General features: G+C 40.5%; 1 protein-coding gene across 2 annotated transcripts in view; it reads right to left on the bottom strand.

The window, feature by feature from the left end:
• The window catches only part of LOC133380025 (protoheme IX farnesyltransferase, mitochondrial), a 163087-nt gene that overhangs the window by 16140 nt on the left and 124409 nt on the right, over positions 1 to 22538 (bottom strand). For both annotated transcript variants that reach the window (XM_061616472.1, XM_061616473.1), the window contains exon 6: positions 880 to 1112. In XM_061616472.1, the coding sequence (XP_061472456.1) occupies positions 880 to 1112 (233 nt within the window). The remainder of the gene's footprint in view (positions 1 to 879; positions 1113 to 22538) is intronic.

The following is a 22538-nucleotide window of genomic DNA, read 5'->3' as shown; positions in this document are numbered from 1 at the left end:
TGGTTCAAGTGGAGACTGTCCCTTTAGTATAGGTCCAGCTTATTGCAAAACATTCCCCGGTGCCTAACAAATCTATACCCCTCTGCTGACACCACTATATCATGCAAGCATTGAGACTTCACCTGTCAAGCTGACACTGCACGTAGAACAGATAGCGCTTTGGAAGAAGCAATCTTGGAAGTCCTGGATTTCAGCTTTTTATCTACCAACCTAAATTTTGCATCCAGGTCTGCACAACATTTCCCTATTTCATTGGTGTTGGTGTGCACCACAACTGTCACACCTGGCAGTATCTGCCAGGCTATCTAAAGTGTGATATCTGAAACCTTGGCCTCAGGCAGACATGTCTATATGCAGTCTACATACTTAACACAAACCCATCTTTTTATGTTTCTAGTAACTGAATTACCCATTACTACAAGCCCCCGTCTCCCCAGGGATACATATCTGCAAAAGAATTGCTACCCTCTTCCTCAGACTGACACTCTCCTTCCCCAAGATCCACTTTTCCCATGAGAGCAGAGATGCTGTCATTCTGGGAGTGGGACACTGCAATCCCGTCCCTGAAAGCGTTGTCCATAAACATCTCTGGATTTGAGATTCAAAGAACTGAATGGCCCTTGAAACTGCGATAGTCTTGGTTCGACAGCAGTATGTCAAGACAATGGAAGAGAGAGCCATGCAATATAAACTGGAACATGCAGATCCCAAGTAATGTGAGTGACACAAGTGGGCATTGGTTAAAATTTCCATTTGGAGTAAAGTCTTATGAGAAAGAGGTAGTATTTGTTTCCATGAATTGCCCCCCCCAAAAAGGGGGGGGGGACATTGGATACCTTTCATCCCTACAGTTAAATGGACTGTCCATTTTATACTCACCTGCATCCAAACTGCCGGTTGCTGCTGTCCAGCCCATGATTGGGGGAATGGCACCAACCACAGCTCCTACCCATGTATTGACAATGCTAATTCTTTTCAGTGGTGTGTAGCAGCAGGTGTACAGGACAATGTTGAAGGCTCCCAGGACTCCAGTAAGAGGATTTACTCCGAAGGTCAGCAGGAGTATTCCTGGAAATGCACAGGAGGCAGCGAAAGAGACAGCAAGCAGAGGGCTGTAAAAAGAAAAAGAAAAAAGGAACAAGAAAATATAAGGAGGTTTTAGAAACTGGGCTCAGATCCTTTTACTATTACAGTTATCTTTTTGTCCAAAGCTTTCCTGGTAACCTTTTTTTTAAAAAAAAATCTTAAGCCAGGTAACAGCAATAACAACAGAATAAATGTTCATTCAGCAAACATCTACTGGTGCCTTTAGCACCATATACCTTTAGCATTGTGCAGCAGTGTACATCTTCATCAAATGTGACTAGCAGATGAAAAGGTATAATGTAGCCCAATGAATACTAGTCCCCACTTACCTTTTCTCTCCTTGCTCCTGCCATAGCAAAGTGTGTCTGTGGGTAGGAATTTGGGGTATCTATATAGGCTGAATACCTTCCCTACTTGGTCATGTAGGGAGAAGTATCTGCAACTTATCATTATGCATTTTAAAGCTAAACAAACATCCATCCATCCATCCCCCCCCCATCCCCACCCCACAAATATTAAATTGGTTAAAACATAGTGCAGGAAACATGCATATATATTACGCAAGTTTTAATTATGCAAAGTAATGCTTTCAACAGTAATCTGTATCCAAAATTTATTGCCCTGATTTAACAGAATTTATCAGAACCCTATAAGCTTAAACTATGGATTTCGCACAACAGTGTTAACTAACAAGTGACAGTTTTTCTATGTAATAGAGTTTTGTCATGTGAACCCAGAACCTGGAAATGGAGGCAAGCTCATCAATTGATTACTTCCATCTCAAGTGGGTGTGTGGATTGGCTCAAAGATCTGTGCAACTGGTAAAGCTCAATGAATGGACCGGTGAGGAAGGGGATTTAATTCAGGGGGGGGGAGAGAGAGAGAGGCAGGCAGGCAACTTAGTTACAACTTTGGACAATTTTTCAGTTTTCTGTTGCACAAGGACAAAAACTATAAAGGATACTAACATTGCTGAAACTGACAGAAGTAGCGGCAGCAACAAGAAAATAGAAAAAGAAAATTAAAGCAAGTTTTTAAAGAATCGCTCTCAATTGTTCAGTGACTCATATATTTTTTTAGACTAGCTACCACAAGGCTTTTTTTTTCTTTTTAGTTTTCATATGGGAGAGTGATTTAGTGTGCTACAATTATCTAGAGTTAGGGGCGAGCAGGGAGGTAGCTACACTTGCCAATATTACAATTTTCAAAAAAGGGACTGTGAAGAGCTCCGAAGGCATCTCTCCAAACTGGGTGAATGGGCAGTAAAATGGCAAATGCAATTCAATTTAAGCAAGTATAAAGGGATGCATATTGAGACAAAAAGTTCTAATTACATATACAGTAGGGCCCCGCTTTACAGCGCTTCGCTTTATGGTGCTTCACTAATGCAGCGGTCTCAATTAGACACAATTAGACTAATGCCCCACTCATACGGTGCTTGTTCCACTTTTACGGCGGTTTTCGGGCATCGTGTGCCATTCTATTCAATGAGTTCCGCTTTTCAGTGGTTTTTGCTTTACAGCGGGGGTCCAGAACGTAACCCGCTGTATGAGTGGGGCCCTACTGTATATGCTTATGGGGTCTGAACTGGTGGTGAGTGACCGGGAATGAACCCTTGGTGTCATAGTGGATAGTTCCATCAAGACAGCAACCCATCTATGAAAAAAGCCAATTCCACATTGGGGATCATTAGAAAAGGGATTGAAAATAAAACTGCTGTTAAACAAGTCAGTTCAGTATACAGTTCTGGTTGTCTCATTTCAAAAAGGTTACTGTACAGCTGGGAAAAGGTTCAGAAAAGGGCAAGCAAAATGATCAAGGGCTGGAGCAACTCTCCTATGAGGAAATGTTTGAGCTCTTGGGGCTTTTTAGTTTAGAAAAAAGGGAGAAGGGTGGGACATGATAGAGGTATATACCTTTATGCATGGAGTGGAAAAAGTGGATAGGGAGAAGTTCTTCTTCCCTCATAATACTAGAAACTGGGGTCTTCCAATGAAACTGAATGTTAGAATATTTAGGACAAACGAAAGAAAGTACTTTTAACACAGCACATAGTTAAGATGTAACTACAAGATGTAGTGATGGCCACCAACTTGGACGGCTTTAAAAGAGGACTAGAGAAATTCAAGGAGAATAAGGCTATCAATAGCAAAGAGCCAGAATGTTCCACCTCCACTGTTGGAGGGCATGTGCTTCACAAGTGGGAAGAGGGCTGTTGCATTCAGGTCTTGTTTGCTGGCTTCCTATAGACATCTGGTTGGTTACTGTGTGAACAGGATTATGGACTAGATGGGCCTTGGGTCTGATCCATGAGGGTTCCTTGTATAGAATATCTGTTCAGTTTTCTGATAAAAACAAAAGAATGTGAAAAGTTTCATCACCCTGAATGATGGCAAAGGAAAGCCTATGTTGTATGCAACATTGCACATGTATCACATGGTTACTGGGGCTGTTTCCTCCATGGAAAAATATCCATAAATCCAACAAGAAACAATAAATTCAAATGGAAAATCTGAACAATGGTGTGTGGAAATACTGAGTTGTCGTCAACTAAGGCCTACTCAGAGTAGACCCACTAAAATTAATAAACCTAAGTTACTCATGTCTATTAACTTCAATTGGTCTACTCTGAGTTGGACTAGCACTGAATACCAGTCCTTGTCTTTTGAATGCAGAACATCCTTTAAAAATCACATGGATTTTATTATTTATATTTATTTATACTCTGGAGATGCGTTCATTTTAAAAAGTACAAGTCCATGAATATTTTTATGGTGGAAAGAAAACTTTTCATTCACAGCTGCTTATTCTGGTTCCATAGACAGCAATGTACTGCTCACAGTGGCCATTATGCATCTGAAATAAAAATTAGTTAAATGTCAAATGATTGAGGGGCTGGCTGAACATCCTGTAAAAGCCAATATCACAGGCTTATGTGCAACTGAGAGGTCTTTCTGAACACAACTATTTGCTAGTAATGATGCCGGCTGATATTTACCAATTCTTTGTATTACTAAATTTACCCCAGAAACCATAATGTGCTAATATCCTTTGTTATTGCAACAGGTGCATTACAGGTGAAAGCTCAATATTAAAAGTCATTCATGCTAGGAAGATGTAAAATTCAAAGCACTTTCTAAATGGAAGAGATCCCTGCATCTTGAGTGTGGGAAAGCTTCTTTCTTCCATGAAACACTGATTTGGCAATATTTAATTCAGGAAGGAGAGACTTAACTGGTGTTCATAAAGTCTGCAGTAGGAAACTAGGGGGAGTTGTTCCACCCTTCACCCCAGGAAATTCAATGCAGTCACACTCTGAAGAGTACCTGTGTGACAATGACAGATCCCACGGGGCACAATATGTTCCATTTCCCTTAGTGTAACATCTGCTCTGTTGACAAGTCACAAGTAGATTTTTCTGTTTGCAGACATAGCCTGGGACCTGATAATCCAGCTGGTGTGTTTTATCCATTGCTAAAATCACCAGTTATAACAAAGGTGTAACTGGGAGTTAGAAGAGAATTTTTATGAGGTATGAATAGGATATAAGCTGTATACTTGATGTACCACCCTATAAAGCAAAAAGCAGTCAAAGCCAGCTTATATTAATAAAACAAGTAAATTTCAGGCAAATTTGCACAGCTGCCTATCTTTGGCAGTGCTCTGAACCACCACCTCAAGAGTGCCCAAGGGCACACAACTGGCTCCCACTGAAGACAGAGCATATTATTATACTGTATTACAAAATAGGTTATTTCACTTGTTTTTCACAGTTACCAAGCAGGGCCCTATGTAAGCTACAGATTAGTCAGAGCACAGCATATGCCGCCCTACATTCTTCTACCCCCACTTCAGAAAGAAAGCACAGAGAAACAGCTGCACATCATTTTAGAACATAAAGGCATACACCCAAGGCAATAGCAGTATCCAGTGACTACCTTTAGAATTGTTTTCTACTGCCTTGCAATGCCTGTACAGTGGATGGGCAAAGAGGCACTGTTCCAGAAATCAAATCATGAACATATGCCATGGGTCTATTCAGACTGATATGTGGCTCTCTGAGTTCTGGGCAGAGGTCTTTCCCAGCCCTACTACTTCAGATCTTTTTTAAACACAAGGTTCTGAGGACTGAATGTGGAACTTTATGCACGGAAAGCGTAATAGGAACCTGTTGAAGGATGGGAAAAACTAGAATTAAAAAAATGACATATGCTCTGCCTTCCCTCAACATTTCCTTAGGTCTCTGCTTAGTAAGATGTTGCCCAATTTTTAAAATTTAAAAAGAATCACAACCACATGAGAGAGAGAGAGAGAGAGAGAGAGAGAGACCGACCTTTGTTAAGAAAACCCCTGACCTTTGAATAGCTAAGAGCTAAGGCCTGTCTGTTATTTGGTACATCATGTAATTTCAAGGAATATGCAACATGCCTCCCCTTGGTTCTGCAAGGATTACATCTCACTGTCAGTGGGACTGACTAAAAGTTTACCGGGGAAAGATGTGCCTGAATAGAGTGAATAATCAATGAGCTTTTTCAGTCCAAAGCTCATTGACATTTGTCTTCAGAAGCATTTGACTGGGGCAGAGCCTCTCAAACCTCATGCCATCAACAGGGACTGCAGGACAGTATTATAAAAAGGATGGTTTCCTGCTCATTTAGCTCAAACTGCCACTGACACAACAGGGTTTCCCAAAAATTGTCTGTCAGTCTGGAGAAGAACCATTCAAACAATAGGTTTGGTGGGCAGGCATTCCCCTGTGAGAAAAATTCATTAATAGGCAAAAACCTTGCGGTTTAAGAATGTACCTATAGCCAACAGATATTTCTATCAAACTTTAAAAAGCAGGGAAATTGGGCAGCTAGGGTGAATGCACCAGGTGAGCAGAAGACCTGGCCTCCTCTCTGAGATATTGGACTGCCCTACAAATTGGTCAAAATGCAAACACAATTTGGGTTGGTCTTTCACAGTCCAATCCACTTCCTGTGTAGCTTGGAAGAATTTGGTAACGTGCCTGTGAGCATATGGCGAGTGGTGGCAACACCTGCCATCTCCAAAGATGGAGAATTACATTTTTGGATGTATGTTGGTGTTCTTACTTTGCTTCTTTTATGTGTTACTACTGTTTCTACAGATAATATAACCTAGAAAATTATATTTTTCATTATTCATCCTAGAAATCTGTGTCAAATTTATTTTTATTAATTTCAAAGGCTTTTTATTGGTCAGTGTCATATGATGGTGAACACAGCCTTTTGTGTTTCAAACTGGAGGTTATGCTCCGTTTCTATTTTGGGTGCATTAACAGTTGAATCTGAAACTGCAGTTTGATGTAAAATCACACGGATTACAATATGTTGCTACTTAAGCAATGACTCTGGCTGATGGAAAAAACAAACTTGGCCTGCCCAAGATGCATGTTTTCAGCCTGCTATGCTTAAACTACTCCACTTAAGGAAAGGTGGGCATGTTCAGTTAAAAGAAGAGCACACTAGAATTTTGCTAGAATATATTTCACCCTCCACTGTTTTATCTTGTGCAAACTGAGACACTCCTAATGTCCATTGGAAACTATTCTGCAGAATAGTCAGTGCCATTGTTTCACAATTGTTTCTGGAGCTTTTTTTAGTGTTGCAAAGTGTTGCTGTAGTTCACATATTCACAGACACAGAAGCAAAAGAAAATGATTTACTGTAGGAAACTTCACTAAAATTGCAAAGTAAATCAAACATATTTAAAGTGACTATCTGAACAATATCAACTGTTTTAATATAGTTGCTTCCCCCTTGCTAAAGCAAGATCAGCACAGCGAATGTCTTGTTTCTGTTCTTTGGTCTGATTGCAGGAGTTGCCACCACTCACCATATGCTCAGAGGTACATGCTACCAAATTCTTCCAAGCTCCACAGGAAGTGGATTGGACTGTGAAAGACCAACCCAAATGGTGTTTGCATTTTGACCAATTTGTAGGGCAGTACAATATCTCAGAGAGGAGTTCAGGTCTCCTGCTCCCCTGATGCATTCACTATAGCTGCTCAATTTCCCTGCTTTTTAAAGTTTGATAGAAATATCTGTTGGCTATAGGTACATTCTTAAACAGCAAGGTTTTTTGCCTTTTAGTAAATTTCCCTGCTTTTTAGTCCAGGAGGTAAGAAATGGGATCCTGTGCAAGTTTGCTGTGAATGGACCGATCATTTACATGCTTATTGAGTTCAGTGGCATTTACCCCCGTGCAATCATGCTTAGGATAGGTAAAACTGACCATGGGGAAGGAAACCTGGAGTGCGCAGGGGAGGAGGAAGAAGGAAGAGGGGAGGAGAGAAAGGAGGGAGGAGGAAGGGAGAGGAGAGGGGAAGGAGGGGAAAGGCAGGTATGATCATTTGCATGCTTATTGAGTTCAATGGGATTTACTCCTGTGTAATCATGCCTAGGATAGGTAAAACTGACCATGGGGGAGCAGGAGGGGGAGGGGAGAGTAGAGGGAAGGAAGAAGGGGGAGAGGGGAGCAGAAGGGGTGAGTGGGGGAAGGAGGAGATTGGAAGGGCAGGGGGAGGGGTGAAGGAAGAGGGAGGGGCAAAAGGGAGGAGATGGGAGGGAGGAGGAGGGGAAGGCAGCTTTGATCATTTGCATACTTACTAAGTTCAATGGGATTTACTCCTGTGCAATTATGCTTGAAAATGATTGCCTTCAAGTCGATTCTGACTTATGGCAACCCTATGAATAGGGTTTTCATAGTAAGTGGTATTAAGAAGTGGTTTACCATTGCCTTCCTCTGAGGCTGAGAAGCAGTGACTGGCCCAAGGTCACCCAGTGAGCTTCGTGGCTGTGTGGGGATTTGAACCCTGGTCTCCCAGGTTGTAGTCCTAGGATAGGTAAAACTGAGCATGGGGGAGGAGAATGGGGAGATGGGGAGGAGAATGGGGAGGGGTGAAGGAAGGGGGAGGGGAGGGGCAAGACGGAAAGGATAGGAGGGAGAAGGATGGAAGGGCAAGTTTGATCATTTGCATGCTTTTTGAGTTCAGTAGGATTTACTCCTGTGTAATCATGTTCAGCATAGGTGGAACTCACCTGGGGGAGGGGCGGGGGGAGGAGGAGGAGGCCAGCAAGGGGAGGGGAGGGAGAAGAGAATGGGTGGGTGGGCACTGGGCAGAGGGGAAACCCCTTTCCTTTCCAAAAGGAAAACAGTGTGAACAGTATCATTCTTTTTCAAGGTTTTCCTCACCTTTTTATTCTACAGCAGGTACATGTAGCCTCCCACCCAAATTTAAACCAAAGCTGTTAGGCATCCCGCAAGCCCAACGGATTTGCCCTTGTAAACTGGGGGAGATAGAAACATTGTCCCATGTTTTATTTGCATGCCCAATATATCTTATGGAGAGAACCAAATTCCTTCATCCCTTTACTAAACGGTTTCCTAACAGTCCCCTTGAATGGCTGTTGGAACAACTACTGAATGGCTCAAATAGGTATCTCACTCTATCGGTGGCCAAATTTATCCATGTAGCCCAACTCAAACGCGCTAACTTTGTGCCCTGATGTCCTATCTGACAGCTATAGACTGTATAGTCTTTTTTACTTATTTGTCTTTTAATATTTATTTTACTATTTTTACTATTTTCTCCTTGTATTTTATGTTCTGTTCTGGGTCTTTGACCGCAAATAAAGATGTTGTTGCTCAACGAAACCAAAGCTGTCCCTGGCCACATCCACACCAGACTGTTATTTCACTTTAGGCAGTCATGGCTTCTTCCAAATAATCCTGGGAAGTGTAGTTAGTGAAGGTTGCTGAGAGTTGCTAGGAGATGCCCTGTTCCACTCATACAGCTTCAAGCAAAGCGGCTGATTTTAAACCACTCTGGCCATTGGAACTCTGTCAGGGAAACTGGAGTCTCCTTGCAGCACCCTTCATAAACTACATTTCCCAGGATTCTTTGGGGGAAGCCATGACTGTCTCATGTAAAATCAGGTTGTGGCCCCCTGATTAGGCAAGTCCAGCAGCTGGAAGTCTGGCTTTTAGAACACTGACAGTTGGTTCTTACTGAGCACATCCAACATTACAATTGAGTTCAAGCCAACATTTCTTAAATTAATTAAAAATCAGGCAGGCATTTTTTTTAACTTTTAAACTGAAGAAGATGAAGGTCAGAGTATGGGGCAAGGTCAGTAATAGGATTACAGGTACTCTGTGAGCATGGCTGATTTTTAATGAATTTCAACGGATTATGAGAAAAGAGAAAAAAGTCCAAAAGGGCTCTGAGGTTTCTCTCTCTCTTTTTACACTTTGAACTGTCTATTCTCTCTGACTGTTTTGTGTATCACCATGAAAATGTAGAGGTTTGTTAAGCAAGTGTTTCTGAGTTCAGGGCTATAAGTTTTGTAAGGTTTTGTTTTGAAATGAGCTTATGGGAAGGATCAGAATGGCATGGGGGGTATTTTCAATTAAACATTGTGGAATGCGAAAAATCCATGTTGACTATAGTGTACAGCCGCTCTTGTGGTATAATCAAGCATCCATGCCCTAAACAATTGCTATGTGTTCATATGGAACTCTACTCATCATGGGCAGCAGACAGCAGCCGCATTAAAAAAAAAACCCACAGAGGTTTCTTGGCACCTAATTCATGTGAGACCATAAATCCTTTGAATAAAGGACTTTTGCTACAATTAACTGGTTATGCTTTCCAGGGCAGAGAGTGAGAGCTAAGGATTGTCTTCTACTATCGAACAGCAAAATGATCCTGACTTCTTTCTGAATATCTCTGAGTCACATACAGTATATTGTTCAGCTGCATTCACAGTGCGATAAAAGTAAAATATCTACAGGAACCAGCAGACAACACACTTGGTAAAAAACAGCTTCCACTGTTTCTTTTAAACGTGACTAAGAAATGAAATTGGAAGGGGGGGGGCTTATAGTTTTGGCACCAGTAAATTAAGCTTAAAAACAGGCTTTGATTAACTTCTTAGTGCTTATGACACTTCCTCTACTGCACAAATGGAGACGTAGGTATGCATGCACACACAATGGTTGTTGAATTCTTGAGTGCATTTGAGGAGCTGCTGTGCACAACTCAACCTTCAAATATTATGGATTCTAAAAATTATTTTATTATAATAAATAATGGAATCTCACTAATGGATAATTGTATACGTCCAATCTCCGCCTGCATACGAGTGAGAACAGCAGCATAAGGGGCACATTTGTAAAAGACAAAGTACAGAAGTCTTTTGCTAGAACCCTATTATTTCATTCAGCAGCACAGCTTTGAGTCTGGAAGGAATAGTATATGGTATCAAGCACCATATATGCATACAGAGCAGCTTCTTCACACACCCTTTGTTCTAAAATAACAGCCCCTTTTATCACTGGACTCTTATTTTTTACATGATCAGGGCAGATTATCCAAGACTAAAGCAAATTCAACATGAGGAAGAGCCCCTTCAGAAAATCAGGGACTCTACTAATCTTGGGAGAACTGGTAGTAATAATAGCACAATCCTTTGCATGGTTACTCAGAAGTACCTCACACTGAGTTCAATGGGACTTACTCACAGGTAACCATGCTACATGAAACATACAGGAAGGCATAACTAGGCAGGCTTCACTTGATGGCATGGAACACCCAGATTCCAATACGGGGCAGATTGTTCATTAAGGGTGATTATTCCCAATCTTGATAACAAATTCCACTACCTTGACTACATAAATTTATTTTAGTTTATCTAACACAGTTATAACTCGCTTTTCCTGTGCACACAACAGTTTCTGTTTAACATATTAAACAACACAACAGATACATTCTATAAGGGTAAAAGAACAGCAAAACCAACCATCACCCTGTTCTTGATCTAGAACCCTAACAGTCATGACAACAACTCTGAGAAAGAACTTATATCATACAGTGAGCCATGGTATACTCTTAACATATGAATAGAGATAGCCATCTACTATGAGACAAAATGAGCCTCATCCCCTGAGGTTCAGTTTTTGGGAATGTAGGCAAACACCCCTAACCAGCTGGCAATGCTAAACTTACTGTTATCCAGCCTTGTTTGCTTTCTTTCCTGTTACATGTACACCAGCAATGAAACACTTGTCTTCCACAAAGCTGTAATTTCTTTGTTGCTGTTGCCCACAGGAACCATGTTAAATGCCTTCATAATGTTCTGCACCAACAGGTAAACAATACTATGGCAGTAAAGATGAGATTGATATCTAGGTTAATCTCCATATTGCTCCTTGCGACAGGAATTTAATCTGCATACAACATTGTTTATTGTAATAAAAAGAGAGCGGTTTTTTTTAAAAAAAAAACAACATCAATACCACACTGCTAAGAAATGGCAGAAACTCAAAGGAAGTAGTTATGAAGACAGAACATGAACGAAACATAAAGTCCTTAAGGATGCTGGAAAAGTTTGCAATCTGATGATTAATTTGAACAATGTATTCATGTATTGATTTTTGAGAAACAAGTGTTAAGGCATATAACCTTCAATTATAAATTCAAACACAAACTTCACAAGCAAAATGTTCAGATTAGAAAGGCTGGACTTCTCTTACAGTTTCGGCTACAACCACATAAGCAAAGCCAAACCACATTAAGCACTTCTAATGGGGCTGCTTGGGCATAATTACTGCATCACTGTACTGTTCACATTTGCAGAGCAGCATTACGTACACGTTTTTTAAAGCCCTATGTTCTTTACAGACTACCTTTTTTCCAAGGTACCATTGTGATCTCTACTGAAAGCAAAGACCTGTGCTTTTGTAATGTTTTCTATGCATCAGGTATGATTCCAGAAGGCACAGTCATTCCAAACAGCTGTTCTGAATCTCTAGAGATACCTTCCACTGGAGGTTCAAGGTTGGTGGAACTTACATACTTTCAACAGAAAACTGATGCCTTCATTTAGCGGAGGCATATAAATGTGGTATTTCAGATTCATGTTTTGGATCCAAAGGCACTTATGTGTGTGAGAAAAGCATGTGTGCTTGCACAGGGGGAGTTCCTGATTTCCCCTTCCTACCACATTCCACACTACTCTGGAGATTCTCCTAATCCTTAAGAGTAACGGGGGGGGTGTTACAGTAGGGAAGGGGGAGAGAAGAAAGCCCTGATCTATGAGCATAAGCTCATCTGAGGAAGTTATGATCCAACCCCACATTTTTACACTTCCATTTTGTCCTGTTTTGTCTGTCTGTAGCCATCAAGCTGGCAAGAGCTAACAGCAATGGGGCCTGACTGTCAAGACCTTTGGTAGAAATGGATATAAGAGTACTTGAAATGTCCAGGGCCATGGAACTCATGGACGTGCTAGGCCAATCGCTCTAGTATCCAAATGCAATCAAGGCAGTACCCTGTCACTCATTAATTTACAATACAAATGGTGCCGTATGCTACCTGGAACCTATTCTTCCATCAAGTGTATAAACTTCCCTTCTAAAAGTAATCTTGGCATCTTTGCCCATTTTGTTCTCCAAGAAAAACCTCTTTTCAGTAGACATTCTTACCCTTTTCCCCAAACTGCCTTTTGGGCCCCTGGAGTAAGTTGCTTTAGAGAGCAGTCCTTCTGGCAGACACTCTGACTGACTATTGAAACTCTTTGTGCCCTGTTATCACTAGGCCCCATCACTACTGCGGCCTATGAATGCCTGCAGCACTGCATCTAACACATGTCTGAACCTACTGTCCTGAGAAATGCTGTGTCATCACACTTACTATGGGGCTGGATCATCTATAGTGATGTTGAGCGGGGAAGATGTTCTCCTAAGCTACAGAGTATCATGGTTACAATTACCCATTCAGGACCAGCTTATCTTTCCTGCTTTTCCTCCATGGTTTTCACATTTCAAATACCAAATGTTTATATTTGAAAGATTTAAATACCTGCAAGTTTTGTAAGGCCTGAAATTCATCTGTAATTTTATTTTCATTTAACTTTTGATGTATCTGATGGTTTTGTTTTTTATTTTTACAGAGAAACTGTACTGTGATGTATATAAAGTTATGTTGATTTATATGTTGTGTGAGGAGGATGCTGGGAGATATTTGTACAAGTTAAACTTTTTTGGGGGAGAAGGTTCCCCTTCAATTCTTTTTAAGTTTGTGGAGGTAATGTGAACATGTGCACACAATGGGGATTCCAGAAAAAAAAAAGGAAAATCCACTTGAGTAAAGGTGTTTTTTTAAAAAAAAAAATTGCACAAAATATTTGGAAACCAGTGCAAACAACATTATCAGTATGAACCAACTGATAACTTCTACTTCTGTAAAGAACCAGGAAGAAGCAACAAAATGCTGCAAGAAAGCATGGAGGGACACATCATAAGACTGTAAGCAGCGGCTACTGAATCAGGCCAATGGCCCATCTAGTCCAGAATCCTGTTTTCACAGTGTCCAACCAGATGCCTACGGCAAGCCCACCAGCAGGACCTCAGTGCAAGAGCACTCTCCCCTCCTGTGGTAAAACAGAGCCTTATCCTCCATTAGTTTAATCCTCTTTTAAGACCATCTAAGTTGGTTGCCATCACTGTCTCTTGGGGGAGTGAATTCCAAACCTTGACTATGCACTATGTAAAGAAGTATTTTCTTTTGTCTGCCCTGAATCTTCCAACGTTCAGCTTCACTGGATGTCCACTAATTATAGTGTTATGAGAGTGGGAGAAAACCTTTTCTCTATCCGCTTTCTCAACACCATGCATACTTTTATAAACTCCTATCATGTCACCTCTTCTGTACACTAAAAAGCCCAAAATGCTGTAACAAAATGCTTCTTCATTCTATAGCAACAGAGCAAGTCATTAAATAGAGGTGGTCATCTGTACTTTACCAATTAGCAAACTTCCCCACTGTTCCTGTTTGGTAGTTCGGTAGCCTGTATTCAACCATAAGAAATCTACTTCGGGTGAGCCCAATTGCTTCAGCAAGACTTGGACTAACTTGAAATGTAATGAGAATGAAAGAGGCATTTGTAACAAATTAAGAAGTCTCCACAAGCAGTTGAATTCTAGCAGTTCCTCAGTGATGAAAGCACACAGCAACTTGCTCAGCACATCTTTTTAAGCAGTTATATTTACATCTGGTATACTGCAAACCACATTTACTACTATTTTCAGAAGGGATGAATAATACAGTAATAAATATAATAAAGTGAAATAAATCTGGAATAAATATTCCCAGTAGCTATTTCATAGATGTATATTTTCTTTAAAACAAACTAAAAACAACAAAAAACCAAGCTCATAAACTATTACTATACGCCCGTAACGTCAGAAATACAACTGATCTACAGTCCATCTGTGTGTGACCATCAGCCTACAGAGATAAAGCTTTAATTTTTATTTATTTATTTAATTACATTTCTAGACCGCCCTATAGCAGAAAGCTCTCAGGGCAGTGTACAAAATCAAAGATGTTACATAAGAACATAAGAAGAGCCTGCTGGATCAGGCCAGTGGCCCATCTAGTCCAGCATCCTGTTCTCACAGTGGCCAACCAGGTGCCTGGGGGAAGCCCGCAAGCAGGACCCGAGTGCAAGAACACTCTCCCCTCCTGAGGCTTCCGGCAACTGGTTTTTAGAAGCATGCTGCCTCTGACTAGGGTGGCAGAGCACAGCCATCACGGCTAGCAGCCATTGATAGCCCTGTCCTCCATGAATTTGTCTAATCTTCTTTTAAAGCCGTCCAAGCTGGTAGCCATTACTGCATCTTGTGGGAGCAAATTCCATAGTTTAACTATGCGCTGAGTAAAGAAGTACTTCCTTTTGTCTGTCCTGAATCTTCCAACATTCAGCTTCTTTGAATGTCCACGAGTTCTAGTATTATGAGAGAGGGAGAAGAACTTTTCTCTATCCACTTTCTCAATGCCATGCATAATTTTATACACTTTTTTTTTCATTGGTGGTGGTAGAAATCGCAGCAGCATTATTATGGTAAAGTCAGTCAAGTTAAAGTATAGCTTCAGCTTCATGTGCTAAGACCAGCATCTCTTGCCAGGCCTAAGACATAAACTTTCCAACAGAGGTACAGAGCATTTCCTTTCTTAAAAGGGACCCCCATCTCAGTATCTTTTTTTCCATTCCAAAAAGAAAGAATGTTATCATGAGAGGAAATGGGAGGCCAATGAAAAATGCCAAAAGAACAAAAACAGTCTTATTCTTATGGAGACAGAGTAAGGCACAAGTTAAACATCCCTTTTGCTGGCAAGAGCTCATGACTTGCTTGACATTTCAAACCTTTATTAATCTGTATAGATGTTTTTAGTAAAAAAAGAATATTACTAATAAGGTTTTATTTTAAAAAGTAGTAGTTTAAACATTGTAAAGGGGGGATTCAGGCTGTGAATAAGTGTATTATACACTTTGTGGTTGTTATGTGCCTTCAAGTTGATTACGAATTAATGCGGCCCTATGAATCATCAACCTCCAATAGCATCTGTCGTGAGCCACCCTGTTCAGAACTGTCCGTTTATTCCTACTCTCTGCTTTCTGCTTCTTAACCAATTCCTTATCCACAAGAGGACCTCTCCTCTTATTCCATGACTGCTAAGCTTCTTCAGAAGTCTTTGGTGAGGTACCTTGTCAAACGCTTTTTGAAAGTCTAAGTACACTATGTCCACTGGATCACCTCTATCTATATGCTTGTTGACACTCTCAAAGAATTCTAATAGGTTACTGAGACAGGACTTTCCCTTGCAGAAGCCATGCTGGCTCTGCTTCAGCAAGGCTTGTTCTTCTATGTGCTTAGTTAATCTAGCTTTAATAATACTTTCTACCAGTTTTCCAGGGACAGAAGTTAAGCTAACTGGCCTGTAATTTCCGGGATCCCCTCTGGGTCCCTTTTTGAATATTGGCGTTACATTTGCCACTTTCCAGTCCTCAGGCACGGAGGAGGACCCGAGGGACAAGTTACATATTTTAGTTAGCAGATCAGCAATTTCACATTTGAGTTCTTTGAGAACTCTCGGGTGGATGCCATCCAGGCCCGGTGATTTGTCAGTTTTTATATTGTCCATTAAGCCTAGAACTTCCTCTCTCGTTACCACTATTTGTCTCAGTTCCTCAGAATCCCTTCCTGCAAATGTTAGTTCAGGTTCAGGGATCTGCCCTATATCTTCCACTGTGAAGACAGATGCAAAGAATTCATTTAGCTTCTCTGCAATCTCCTTATTGTTCTTTAGTACACCTTTGACTCCCTTATCATCCAAGGGTCCAATCGCCTCCCTAGATGGTCTCCTGCTTTGAATGTATTTATATAATTTTTTGTTGTTGGTTTTTATGTTCTTAGCAATGTGCTCCTCAAAATCTTTTTTAGCATCCCTTATTGTCTTCTTGCATTTCTTTTGCCAGAGTTTGTGTTCTTTTTTATTTTCTTCATTCGGACAAGACTTCCATTTTCTGAAGGAAGACTTTTTGCCTCTAAAAGCTTCCTTGACTTTGCTCGTTAACCATGCTGGCATCTTCTTGGCCCTGGCGGTACCTTTTCTGATCTGCGGTATGCACTCCAGTTGAGCTTCTAATATAGTGTTTTTAAACAACTTCTAAGCATTTTCGAGTGATGTGACCCTCTGGACTTTGTTTTTCAGCTTTCTTTTTACCAATCCCCTCATTTTTGTGAAGTTTCCTCTTTTGAAGTCAAATGTGACCGTCTTGGATTTTCTTGGCAATTGGCCAGTTACATGTATGTTTAATTTAATAGCACTGTGGTCACTGCTCCCAATCGGTTCAACAACACTTACATCTCGCACCAGGTCCCGGTCCCCACTGAGGATTAAGTCCAGGGTTGCCGTCCCTCTGGTCGGTTCCATGACCAACTGGTCTAGGGAATAGTCATTTAGAATATCTAGAAACTTTGCTTCTTTGTCATGACTGGAACACATATGCAGCCAGTCTATGTCCGGGTAGCTGAAGTCACCCATTACTACCACATTTCCTAGTTTGGATGTTTCCTCAATTTCATATCTCATCTCAAGGTCTCCCTGAGCAAAATTGCTCATTATGCAATCATTTAATGAAGCTATATGTGGCATTTGTGACCTACAAAATACTTAAAGACAGAAAGGTACAAATATGTTTCTACATTCAATTATTGGTTTTAATCAGAAATTTCCTTCTTGTCTAATGATATATCTTCTAATTAAAAGGAAAACAACTTCAAGCACAAGCGTTCCTGATTTATTGCTAAAGCTAACTTTTTCTTCCTTGATAGGGACACAAAGAGGCAGTATCAATTACAGCCCTTAAAAGCGGGAAAGCTTGTGTCGCACTTTTTTTGTCACCATCTTTCCCCAGCTTTCAAGTGCTTATGAACAATCAGGAAAACTGATGATGGGATCTGCTCTTGCAAAGACACAGAATTGCATTAACCAAATGTGTAATGAAGTAAAAGGGCACTCTTTTAAGCAAACAAAGTGGGCATTACAGGAGGAGGGAAAACATACTAATATGCATATTCACTTATTCCCTCAATCGCTCATGCAAAAAGGTTCATGACTCACAAAAAGGACTGGAGACTGTTTGGTTTTAAAATTGAAATGCAAAACTAAATTACAGTTTTAATTGAGAACTTCAGCTCCTTCCATCAGTCCACATTGGGAAATGGAGTTCCTCTCCACCACTCATGCCTAAAGCCTGAGAGATGGTCCTGTCCTTCAAGGGAGGGACAAAAATCAGAAACCCTGTCAACCACTTCCCATGAATTATTTAACTTCCACTTCACATTAAAAGTGTATAAATCAGTGGTATGTCTGCTGTTAGACATCTAGATTTGTATTATTCTTCTCAACACAGTAGCTGGTGCCAGGTCAGTAAGGACATGATGCAGCAGAAAGCCTTTATGCAAGTTTTTGGCAGAATACTGAGAATATGAGCTAGGCTATTTGGTCTCAGGCCACAAAAAATGGTAAGGCAAATAATGAACCCCAAATTTGTTGTTGTAATCCATACAGTCCTTTGATATTCCTATGCACTGAATGCAGAAATACCAAAATACCTGGCCAATATTTCCTACTCTGCTGCCCCACAAGGCACATCAACAAAGGATTAGGGTTGTGATTAGAATCACAAAAGAGGAGAGTTGGATGGGGCCTATAAGGCCATCGAGTCCAACCCCCTGCTCAATGCAGGAATCCAAATTAAAGTATATCCAACAGGTGGCTGTCCAGCTGGCTCTTGAAGGCCTCCAGTGTTGGAGAGCCCACCATCTACCTAGGTAATTGGCTTCATTGCTGTACCACTCTAACAGTTAGGAAGTTTTTCCTCATGTTCAGTTGAAATCTGGCTTCCTGGAACTTGAGCCTATTATTCCATGTCCTGCGCTCTGGATGAGATCCTGGCCCTCCTCTGTGTGACAACCTTTCAAGTACTTGAACAGTGCTATCATATTTCTCCTTAGTCTTCTCTTCTCAAGCCTAAATATGCCCAATTCTTTCAGTCTCTCCTCACAGGGCTTTGTTTCCTGGCCCCCAACCATCCTTGTTCCTTCCTCTGAACTTGTTCCAGTTTATCTGCATCTTTCTTGTCCAGATCTGGATGCAGTACTCAAGATGAGGCCTAACCAGTGCCCAATAGAAGGGAACTAGTATTTCATGCAATTTGGAAACTATACTTCTTTAATGTAGCCTAAAATAGCATCTGCCTTTTTCACACTGTTGGGCTAAGTCCTATTCAAAGCAGACCCATTGAAGTTAATATTTATTTATTTATTTAATTACATTTATATCCCGCCTTTCTTTTCATGACTGAAAGCCAAGGCGGCTTACATATGGTTCCCAGGTGGTCTTCCATCCAGGCACTGACCAGACCTGACCCTGCTTAGCTTCAGCAGGGAGCTGGCCTTATGTGCCTTTAGACCATAGATATGACTAACTTAGGTTTGTTAATTTCAGTGGGTCTACTCTGAGTAGGCCTTAGCTGAATAGAACCCACTGTTTGTAGATTATTTGACATCACAGAAGATAGCAAATATGTCTAGCAGTTTTGGCCTGGCATCTACTTATATATGGAAATGAGGCAATTTATGTTACCATTCCCTCTAATAGTAAATTCGGTAGTTGAATGTATAAGTTTGGATGTGAAATGTGGCTTCCCCCCCAAAAAAAGGTTGCAGTTTCTTTATACTTGGGGTATTCCCTAGGTATTCAGAAGTATATAAGTCTATTTTTTTAAAAAAGATCCACAAAACTCATGAGCTACCTGGACTTGCATATTAATAGTAGTTAACTATAGGGAAGGGATTGTCAATACAGTGCCCACACAGACGTTTTCTGGCACCAACAAGTTCTCTTCTCTCACCTTCAGAAATTAGGCTTGAAAGAAGCACTCTTTTGTAGCAAACAGAACAGGTTGGGATCTGTGCTCGGTAGTGGTGTTTGTGTCTGTGGTGTCCATGACAATTTCTCTGGTTTTAAAAATGTGCCCAAAAGCTTTGACTACCCCTGGTAGAGGAGAGAATAAATACTAGAGTAATTCACCTCATTCTGAACTTGCAAGTCCCATCTTCAGACATCAAATGAAAAAAGACAGAACTCCTGTCTTTGCTGTTACCTTTTGTTTAGAGGGCAGGCATGTGCTACCCAATCAGAGCTACAGTAAAATCCTGGACTGCAGCTCTCACTCCAGGGGAGAAAAAAAAGGGGAGTGCCTAAAAAGCATCAAAAGTTAAGCAGACCGTGTCAGTCTATCAAGTGCATGGTTGAGATAAGTTGAGATGAGAAATGAAGCCTACTGCCTCCAACTATGGAGGCAGAGCATGGCTATCATGGCTAGTAGCCACTGATAGCCTTAACCTCCATGAATTTGTCTAATCCTCTTTTAAAGCTATTCAAGTTGGTGGCCATCACTGTCTCTTGGGGGAGTGAATTCCATAGTTTAACTGTGTTGTGTGAAGAAGTATTTTCTGTGGGTGGGAAAGAAGGAAGGAAAATGTAGTACAGGGAGACCTGCTCAAGCCCCTCACAGCTTATTTATAAAAATATTTGTTATCCTGCCATTCAGCCATCAAAAGGGTCCAAAAACAGCTTGCAACATAAAAACGGTACAATAAAAAAACTAAATACAGAACACTGAAATAGAAAATAAATTTAACAGACAAGAATTCGGCACAGATTAAAGGCATGGTGGAATAAGAAAGCTTTAACCACCCACCTAAGAGTAATCCGTGAGGAAGTGAACTGCACCCCTCTTGGGATGGAGTTCCAGAATGGGGTTGTTGCAAGCAAGAAGGCCCTGCCTTAGTCAACCCTACATCTGCTAGGGGCAGTACGAAAAGCAAAGTGGGTGAGGGTTGGGAGACAGTCATACTAGGAGGTTACAACATTGCTTGACATTTATCAGGCTTGAGTTAAAATTGAATACATCTGATCTTGATTCTATAAAAATTATCATTATTTGTAATGTTGTATGTTTGGAAATTTAAAAGTTTTTTCCCCAAAAGCGCCTCACCAAAAATTTCAAATGGGGTGTTGCACCCAGTCCCAACACTAACCATCGAGAAAGAGGAAAGAGAAAGAAAAAAGATACAGTTTCTCCTTCCGCCTTCCAGAAAACTCACTCTGATATGTAGCTCCCATGAAAGTGACTAGATTGTATCCAGCAAAGTCACTGCACTATCTGAACAACAATAGTAGGATGCAGCAGTGACATATTAGTGGTGAGATCAGCAAGATGTGAACTTTAGTCCTTGACTCTCATCAGTTCACTTTGGGTCTAGGCAAAGCAGGCAATAAAGGCTGAGAATACCCCGGCTCAAAAACATGCAGAGAGAGGATACTAGAGAGGATACAGTTATTTTCAGAACCTAACAAGGCAAATAGAAATTTATTTTTACTTATTTATAAAAGTATTTTATAAATAAGTAAAATGAGGTGTACAGCAAAATAAAAAAAATTAAAAACCCATTAAAAACAGTACAAATGGTTTTTAAAAAGTTTTGGATTAATAACTCAATTACAACATTAAATACAAATGTTTTTAAAAGGTTTATTATATTAATTATGTTTCATCTTAAGAATAACTTGGTTTGAGATAAATTCTTAGTTTAAGACAAGCTAACACTTGATCTTTTAAATATGATTTCTGAGGTCAAGTATTGTATTTGTTATTGTGCGTACTGTAAAACCTGTATGATTGAATTGTTATAGCAGCCCTTCAGTAGGTATACTTGTTCAGGAAATATATGCATTAAAAATTAGAATCTTAAAAAAATATATTTAAATCACCTTGATTTTTTTTAAAAAGATCCAACCTGGAGGAGAGGATTTGGAGAAACAAAATATCTCTTGGACCCTTGAGATGGTATTTCTACTCCAAGCCATGTTACTGCAGTTGCCAGCAAGTCTACTTATTTGCAAAGAAATAAATATTGACTGTGGTAAAATATCACGTAGCTGTGTGAATTCACTTCTTTCTAAGCAAGGAAATAGCTCGACGCATGGCATTCCAGCTTTGCTGTCAGGACAGCATATAAGCTGTTGTTTAAAAATGTAATTGACACTGTATTTTAACGAAATTGGAGGCAATTAGCTTTCCCAAATCCTAACCAACGTGAGTTGCAGATGTTCCATCTCTTTTGCCCAGAATTAGTGACTTTAGCAGCACTATAAACAAATCAGCTCCATTTAAAGCAGTCACTTTGTTTCCTGAAAATAGACCCGTCTCTCTTTTTCTTGCTTACATAATTCTGCACTGGACCAATACATTTTCATGAATATTTTCATTAAGATAGCGAATGAGCAGGCACTAAAAAGAAATGTAAGGATTGGAATGATGAACAGAAGGAATTGCTCTTCTAATCTGTGCAACAACTTTACTTTTTGGCTTTTTCTTAAACATATCACTTGAGTCTATACTATAAGGCAGCCCAATTTACTATATTTAACTGAGGTGTGTGAACAGAAATAGCGTGGTAGGAGTAGCTGCCCAAGCACCTCACCTTCCCAATGCAGATAGTGTGCAGTGAACTATGCCCATTGTGCAAACTGCCAATTGTGCAGGTCTTCCCTCCTTGAAAAAGAAGAATCATTTGAACAAGGCCTCTGTGCAATCAGTGCAACTCACAGCAAACTCATTGAGCGCCTATCCTTATGTAGCCAAAAGGCAGAGGGGATGAGTTATCGTACAGCCAATCAGTATGGTGGAGGGGTAGTCCTCCATTTATTTCAGTGCTACCACTGGCCAAAAGTATGAACAAAGGCTAAAATTCACCATCACAACCCATTTTAACTTATATATATATATTCTTGGCAAGAACTGAAAATCAATCACTTGGCAAAAATTGGCAGCCTCAGCTGCAGTAAGGCTGTCTTTAAGGTGAAAGGCCAGTCTGAACCTCTAAAACAATCTCTAGGCCTCGTGCTTAGGTCAGCCAGAGAGACTGTTTGAAAGAGTCCACAGGGAACTCATTGGTCATGCTGGGGATGGGACAGATGTGAACATTGTGCTCTTTGTAAAAAAAAA

The sequence above is a fragment of the Rhineura floridana genome, chromosome 3 (genome assembly GCF_030035675.1).
Source record: "Rhineura floridana isolate rRhiFlo1 chromosome 3, rRhiFlo1.hap2, whole genome shotgun sequence".
Lineage (NCBI taxonomy): Eukaryota > Metazoa > Chordata > Lepidosauria > Squamata > Rhineuridae > Rhineura > Rhineura floridana.
The sequence above is the reverse complement of the archived record's forward strand: the minus strand, read 5'-3'. Positions and strand labels throughout refer to the sequence as shown.